Source organism: Coregonus lavaretus (assembly GCF_964263955.1).
Source record: "Coregonus lavaretus genome assembly, contig: SUPER_35_unloc_2, whole genome shotgun sequence".
Taxonomy (NCBI): domain Eukaryota; kingdom Metazoa; phylum Chordata; class Actinopteri; order Salmoniformes; family Salmonidae; genus Coregonus; species Coregonus lavaretus.
Window position 1 is genome coordinate 5,039,279 of NW_028167180.1, and position 8,770 is coordinate 5,048,048.

Consider the following 8,770-nt stretch of genomic DNA (forward strand, 5'->3'; position numbering starts at 1 on the left):
TGCCTGGATTAGGACCTGTGCCGCTTCCTGTGTAAGGCAGGGTCGTACTCTCCGAATGTTGTAGAGCATGAACCTACAGGATCGGGTCACCGCCTTGATGTTAGCAGAGAACGAAAGGGTGTTGTCCAGGGTCACGCCAAGGCTCTTCGCACTCTGGGAGGAGGACACAACGGAGTTGTCAACCGTGATGGTGAGATCATGGAACGGGCAGTCCTTCCCCGGGAGGAAGAGCAGCTCCGTCTTGCCGAGGTGCAGCTTGAGGTGGTGATCCGTCATCCACACTGATATGTCTGCCAGACATGCAGAGATGCAATTCACCACCTGGTTATCAGAAGGGGGAAAGAAGATTAGTTGTGTATCGTCTGCGTAGCAATGATAGGAAAGGCCATGTGAGGATATGACAGAGCCAAGTGACTTGGTGTATAGCGAGAATAGGAGAGGGCCTGGAACTGAGCCCTGGGGGGCACCAGTGGTGAGAGCACGTGGTGCGGAGACAGATTCTCGCCACGCCACTTGGTAGGAGCGACCGGTCAGGTAGGACGCAATCCAAGAGTGAGCCGCTCCGGAGATGCTCAGCTCGGAGAGGGTGGAGAGGAGGATCTGATGGTTCACAGTATCAAAGGCAGCAGACAGGTCTAGAAGGACAAGAGCAGAGAAGAGAGAGTTAGCTTTAGCAGTGCGGAGAGCCTCCGTGACACAGAGAAGAGCAGTCTCAGTTGAATGACCAGTCTTGAAACCTGACTGGTTTGGATCAAGAAGGTCATTCTAAGAGAGATAGCAAGAGAGTTGGCTAAAGACGGCACGCTCAAGAGTTTTGGAGAGAAAAGAAAGAAGGGATACTGGTCTGTAGTTGTTGACATCAGAGGGATCGAGTGTTAGTTTTTTGAGAAGGGGTGCAACTCTCGCTCTCTTGAAGACGGAAGGGACATAGCCAGCGGTCAAGGATGAGTAGATGAGCGAGGTGAGGTAAGGGAGAAGGTCTGGAGAAGAGAGGAGGGGATAGGGTCAAGCGGGCAGGTTGTTGGGCGGCCGGCCTTCACAAGTCGCAAGATTTTATCTGGAGAGAAAGAGGGGAGAAAGATGTCAAAGCATAGGGTAGGGCAGTGTGAGCAGGACCAGCAGTGTCATTTGACTTAACAAACGATGATTGGATGTCGTCAAGCTTCTTTTCAAAATGGTTGACGAAGTCATCCACAGAGAGGGGGGAGGGGGAGGAGGATTCAGCAGGGAGGAGAAGGTGGCAAAGAGCTTTCTAGGGTTAGAGGCAGATGCTTGGAATTTAGAGTGGTAGAAAGTGGCTTTAGCAGCAGAAACAGATGAAGAAAATGTAGAGAAGAGGGAGTGAAAAGATGCCAGGTCCGCAGGGAGTCTAGTTTTCCTCCATTTCCGCTCGGCTGCCCGGAGCCCTGTTCTGTGAGCTCGGAATGAGTCATCAAGCCACGGAGCAGGAGGGGAGGACCGAGCCGGCCGGGAGGATAGGGGACATAGAGAGTCAAAGGATGCAGAAAGGGAGGAGAGGAGGGTTGAGGAGGCAGAATCAGGAGATTGGAGGGAGAAGGATTGAGCAGAGGGAAGAGATGATAGGATGGAAGAGGAGAGAGTAGCGGGAGAGAGAGAGCGAAGGTTGCGACGGCGCATTACCATCTGAGTATGGGCAGAGTGAGTAGTGTTGGAGGAGAGCGAGAGAGAAAAGGATACAAAGTAGTGGTCGGAGACATGGAGGGGAGTTGCAGTGAGATTAGTAGAAGAACAGCATCTAGTAAAGATGAGGTCAAGCGTATTGCCTGCCTTGTGAGTAGGGGGGGAACGGTGAGAGGGTGAGGTCAAAAGAGGAGAGGACTGGAAAGAAGGAGGCAGAGAGAAATGAGTCAAAGGTAGACGTAGGGAGGTTGAAGTCACCCAGAACTGTGAGGGGTGAGCCATCCCCTGGAAAGGAACTTATCAAGGCGTCAAGCTCATTGATGAACTCTCCAAGGGAACCTGGAGGGCGATAAATGACAAGGATGTTAAGCTTGAATGGGCTAGTGACTGTGACAGCATGGAATTCAAATGAGGAGATAGACAGATGGGTCAGGGGAAAAAGAGAATGTCCACTTGGGAGAGATGAGGATTCCTGTGCCACCACCCCGCTGACCAGATGCTCTCGGGGTATGCGAGAACACATGGTCAGACGAGGAGAGAGCAGTAGGAGTAGCAGTGTTTTCAGTGGTAATCCATGTTTCCGTCAGCGCCAAGAAGTCGAGGGACTGGAGGGTAGCATAGGCTGAGATAAACTATGCCTTGTTGGCAGCAGAACGGCAGTTCCAGAGGCTGCCTGAGACCTGGAACTCCATGTGGGTGGTGCGTGCAGGACCACCAGGTTAGAGAGGCAGCAGCCATGTGGTGTGAGGCGTTTTGTATAGCCTGTGCGGAGAGGAGAGAACAGGGATAGACAGACACATAGTTGACAGGCTACAGAAAATGTCTACAATAATGCAAAGGAGATCGGAATGAAATGAACTAAACATCTGGGAAAGGAGAGAGCGGGGCCTCTCCCAACTTCCACCTCAAACTATAATTGTTGTAAACTACAGCGGTTCAATGTTTTCTAGGAATAGACTAACTTAGTTTATTCAGCTAGCTAACTTGGTACAGTATTCTTCCGTGAAAATCGTCCAGGGCACCTAGTCATATGACGCCACAGCCAACTAGCATGCCAGACTCCAACAACACGGTTTAGCACCAATACTCGGCCACAACAAACCACCAGTGTGTCAACACGCCAAGCAGATCATTCGTGTCCGTGTCTAACGTTGTGGGTTAGTCCCGACAGCTTGAGCAAGTCCGTTGTCAACTTATTCAGCCAGTTAGTTAGCTAGAATAGTTAGCATACTAGCTAGCCATTACTTTCAGACCGAAGAAACCCCTCCTCCCACGGCACGAACACACAGAGAGAGCCAAGCTAACGTTAACTAGTCACAAATGTCCTGAATTCCCTTGAACGACTCTGGCTACCAGTATGTAAAAACAAAACACAAATATAGGTTATAACTTACCCCTAGTAGCTACTGTTAGCTAGCCAAGTGCAAAGCTAGCCACTGAATTGACTCAGCCAGTTCGCGTCTGTTCGCTAGGTCGTTCCAGCTATTGTTTAGTAGCTATCCAGGTAGCAACAAGCTAGCTAAATTTCAAGCACAGTAGCCACTAACGCTTCAGACAATGAGGTTAGAAAAACAGCTGAATGGTAGGCATTATTGTATGTAATTATTGTAGGCAGCTAGCTGGCGTAATTACAGGTACTCTCAGGCGTGAAACAACTATCCACAGTTGCTAATAGTTACCAGTAACTACCCGCTAGCTAGTCCAGGTAGTGGGTTAGCTAGATTCGTGCTTCACCGGGCTCAGCCGAATATAATACTAACCTACAATAATTACATACAACAACCCACGATAACTACCTACAATACCTAACTACAATCTAAATACATAGTTTAAGCTTTACTCGACAAAGCCCAAACTATGTATATAAGCCATATAAGCTAAGCTTACCGCCCGCCAGAGAGAGACACAACCTCACCCGACAACGACGACTCTTCACATGTTTTGAGGGAGCATGCAGTTGGCATGGTGACTGCAAGAATGTCAACCAGAGCTGTTGCCAGATAATTGAATGTTCATTTCTCTACCAATGTCGTTTTAGTGAATTTGGCAGTACGTCCAAACGGCCTCACAACCACAGACCACGTGTAACCACGCCAGCTCAGGACCTCAACATCTGGCTTCTTCACCTGCCACCCAGACAGCTGATGAAACTGTGGGTTTGCACAACCAAATAATTTCTGCGCAAACTCTCAGAAATCATCTCAGGGAAGCTCATCTGCATGTAGCAAGGATCTGTACACAATTCCTGGAATCTGAAAATGTCCCCGTTCTTCCAAGGCCTGAATACTCACCAGACATGTCACCCATTGAGCATGTTTGGGATGCTCTGGATCGACGTGTGCAACGGCGTGTTCCAGTTCCCGCCAATATCCAGCAACTTTGCACAGCCATTGATGTGGAGTGGGGCAATATTGACTGATTGCCTTATAAACTGTAACTAAGTAGAATCTTTGAAATTGTTGCATGTTGCGTTTATATTTTTGTTCAGTGTAAAAGCTATAGGCAAACAGGCAATTCACAGAAACAATTGCTCTGTGAAATCCCCAGAACATTTGAATTATTACCTAAAGCTGCAAGGTGACATCTCAATCAGCTCATTGGAAGAGTTTATTAGAATATTTTATTTAAATATTTTTACTTTTCTATGTCATGTTCTTTTTTTATTTTTCATACATTATTTTTTGTAACATTCGAGTGTCAAAGATAGCAAAAATGTTAAACTTCTAGGGTCCTGTCATGAAGGATGGAGAAGGTTTGGCTCCAGATGTTACTATCTCTCTACTGAGAATAAATCCTGGACTGAGAGTAGACAGGACTGTCTGGAGAGAGGAGCAGACCTGGTGATCATTAACAGTGAAGAGGAACAGGTGAGAGACAGAGACAGAGAGAACTACTGTATTTATTTGTCCATCATGTATTATTAACAATGCTTTTTCTGTGCCACCACAACAGGCATTCATCAATGGGTTTGAATCAGTCCATTATGTCTGGATTGGTCTGACTCACTCTGTTACTGAGGGGACCTGGAAATGGGTGGACGGCACCCCACTGACCACCCCAAGGTAAGAGACTACTGCTCTATAATAACACTGACCACCCCAAGGTAAGAGACTACTGCTCTAATAACACTGACCACCCCAAGGTAAGAGACTACTGCAATAACACTGACCACAGTGTAAGGAGTAGGACTGATTCTCTGTGTTGTTCATACTCTAGGTTCAGAGAGAGTGGCCAGTCTAACTCTGTTGTTTCTACTGCAGCTATTGGAGGAGTGGAGAGCCTGGTGGTGGTGGAGTGGAGAACTGTGTGGAAATCTCTTACCTGTCATCAGGCCAAAGAGTATGGAGGGATTATAAATGTTCATTTCCACAACAATGGATCTGTGAGAAATAGGCTTCTCATAGGTAATTTCTCTGCACTGCTGATTAATCTACTTTATGTTAATGATGGTCTGAAGACTGGTGTGATTTGGTAGAATGGTACTCTGAACTACAGGTAGGAGACAAACACACATTCAGACGCGCACACACACACACACACACACACGCTGATCTGAACCTGAGTCTCCAACGGGAGAAAACAACCTCTTAGTTAGAGGAAATTCCCTTTTGGGCCGAGACACTGATTTTGAAGTTGCAGGCGGGGCTACTTCATCACGTGACCATGAGCAACCAATCATGACCAACACATGTCCTCTACACAAGCTGACACACAATCATTTATTAATATGTCAAACAATGAGTTGTATAATAGGGGTATATCATTCAATAGCCGCTGTCAATCAATTACTGTTAAGTTTTACAGTACTAAATACATTTGAAATGACTGTATATGTTTCAGATATACTGTATGTTTGCTTCTTGTGCTTTTATCATACAGAACATAAACAATGTCTACGTCCTGCTATTTTAATAAATCATTTAACCCAGATTAAAGACACTTCCTGTCTAGTACATTATTGTTCTGTACTCTGTTTTATCTTACATGGAATCTAGAAGGACCAGACACCTCTCTGTTTTATCTAACATGATATCTAGAAGGACCAGACACCTCTCTGTTTTATCTAACATGATATCTAGAAGGACCAGACACCTCTCTGTTTTATCTAACATGATATCTAGAAGGACCAGACACCTCTCTGTTTTATCTAACATGATATCTAGAAGGACCAGACACCTCTCTGTTTTATCTAACATGATATCTAGAAGGACCAGACACCTCTCTGTTTTATCTAACATGATATCTAGAAGGACAAGACACCTCTCTGTTTTATCTAACATGATATCTAGAAGGACAAGACACCTCTCTGTTTTATCTAACATGATATCTAGAAGGACCAGACACCTCTCTGTTTTATCTAACATGATATCTAGAAGGACAAGACACCTCTCTGTTTTATACTTTATTTAATATTAACATGGAATCTAGAAGGACAAGACACCTCTCTGTTTTATACTTTATTTAATATTAACATGATATCTAGAAGGACCAGACACCTCTCTGTTTTATCTAACATGATATCTAGAAGGACAAGACACCTCTCTGTTTTATCTAACATGATATCTAGAAGGACCAGACACCTCTCTGTTTTATCTAACATGATATCTAGAAGGACCAGACACCTCTCTGTTTTATCTAACATGATATCTAGAAGGACCAGACACCTCTCTGTTTTATCTAACATGATATCTAGAAGGACCAGACACCTCTCTGTTTTATCTAACATGATATCTAGAAGGACCAGACACCTCTCTGTTTTATCTAACATGATATCTAGAAGGACCAGACACCTCTCTGTTTTATCTAACATGATATCTAGAAGGACCAGACACCTCTCTGTTTTATCTAACATGATATCTAGAAGGACCAGACACCTCTCTGTTTTATCTAACATGATATCTAGAAGGACCAGACACCTCTCTGTTTTATCTAACATGATATCTAGAAGGACAAGACACCTCTCTGTTTTATCTAACATGATATCTAGAAGGACAAGACACCTCTCTGTTTTATCTAACATGATATCTAGAAGGACCAGACACCTCTCTGTTTTATCTAACATGATATCTAGAAGGACAAGACACCTCTCTGTTTTATACTTTATTTAATATTAACATGGAATCTAGAAGGACAAGACACCTCTCTGTTTTATACTTTATTTAATATTAACACGATATCTAGAAGGACCAGACACCTCTCTGTTTTATCTAACATGATATCTAGAAGGACAAGACACCTCTCTGTTTTATCTAACATGATATCTAGAAGGACCAGACACCTCTCTGCTTTATCTAACATGATATCTAGAAGGACAAGACACCTCTCTGTTTTATACTTGATCTAATATTAACATGATATCTAGAAGGACCAGACACCTCTCTGTTTTATCTAACATGATATCTAGAAGGACCAGACACCTCTCTGTTTTATCTAACATGATATCTAGAAGGACCAGACACCTCTCTGTTTTATCTAACATGATATCTAGAAGGACAAGACACCTCTCTGTTTTATACTTGATCTAATATTAAAATGGAATCTAGAAGGACCAGACACCTCTCTGTTTTATACTTGATCTAATATTAACATGATATCTAGAAGGACAAGACACCTCTCTGTTTTATACTTGATCTAATATTAACATGCAATCTAGAAGGACAAGACACCTCTCTGTTTTATACTTGATCTAATATTAACATGGAATCTAGAAGGACCAGACACCTCTCTGTTTTATACTTGATCTAATATTAACATGATATCTAGAAGGACAAGACACCTCTCTGTTTTATACTTGATCTAATATTAACATGGAATCTAGAAGGACAAGACACCTCTCTGTTTTATACTTGATCTAATATTAACATGATATCTAGAAGGACCAGACACCTCTCTGTTTTATACTTGATCTAATGTTAACATGGAATCTAGAAGGACAAGACACCTCTCTGTTTTATACTTGATCTAATGTTAACATGGAATCTAGAAGGACAAGACACTCTGTTTTATACTTTATCTAATATTAACATGGAATCTAGAAGGACAAGACACTTCTCTGCCACTTATGGATAGAGTGTGAATGTTACTGTTTCCATTTTAAATCATATCTTTTTAACCTCTTTGCGGTGACATCACCAGAATGAAGGGTTGGGTCATAAATAACCATCAGTTATGAAAACAGTGTCTATGATTTTGTTACTAAACTAACTGGGACTAATCATTGACTACAGTAGGACAGGTGGCAATGACCTCCAGATATCAGAGAGACAGCCTTAGGCATGGTGTGTGTGAGATTCATGTATGATTCATGTAAAAGTATATACATCAGTGGAGGCTGCTGAGGGGAGGACGGCTAGTAATAACGGCTGGAACAGAGCAAGTAGAATGGCAAACACATAGAAACCATGGGTTTGATACCAATTCTGCCAAGAGTGTGCAAAGCTGTCATCAAGGCAAAGGGTGGCTATTTGAAGTATTTCAAATATAAAATATGTATATATATGTTTATATTTTTTTAACAGTGTTTTGGTTACTAGATGATTCCATATGTGTTATTTAATGGTTTTGATGTCTTCACTATTATTCTACAATGTAAAAAATAAGATAAACCCTTGAATGAGTAGGTGTCCAAACTTTTGACTGGTACTGTACATTGTTACTGTTGTTGGTTAGATAGCAAATTTTACCCATATACAGTGAGGGAAAAAAGTATTTGATCATTCTGCTGATGTAGTACGTTTGCCCACTGACAAAGAAATGATCAGTCTATAATTTTAATGGTAGGTTTATTTGAACAGTGAGAGACAGAATAACAAAATAATCCAGAAAAACGCATGTCAAAAATGTTATAAATTGATTTGCATTTTAATGAGGGAAATAAGTAGTTGACCCCCTCTCAATCAGAAAGATTTCTGGCTCCCAGGTGTCTTTTATACAGGTAACGAGCTGAGATTAGGAGTACACTCTTAAAGGGAGTGCTCCTAATATCATCTTGTTACCTATATAAAAGACACCTGTCCACAGAAGCAATCAATCAATCAGATTCCAAACTCTCCACCATGGCAAAGACCAAAGAGCTCTCCAAGGATGTCAGGGACAAGATTGTAGACCTACACAAGGCTGGAATGGGCAA

General features: G+C 42.8%; 1 protein-coding gene across 1 annotated transcript in view; it reads left to right on the top strand.

Annotated features, from left to right (window-relative positions):
* Positions 1 to 5,570, top strand: part of LOC311110120 (uncharacterized protein) — a 30,037-nt gene extending 24,467 nt beyond the window's left edge. The window contains exons 9-11 of the mRNA XM_084188689.1: positions 4,384 to 4,508; positions 4,594 to 4,703; positions 4,902 to 5,570. Of these exons, the coding sequence (XP_084044815.1) occupies positions 4,384 to 4,508; positions 4,594 to 4,703; positions 4,902 to 5,034 (368 nt within the window). The 3' untranslated portion in view covers positions 5,035 to 5,570. The remainder of the gene's footprint in view (positions 1 to 4,383; positions 4,509 to 4,593; positions 4,704 to 4,901) is intronic.
* Positions 5,571 to 8,770: the final 3,200 nt, after the last annotated feature.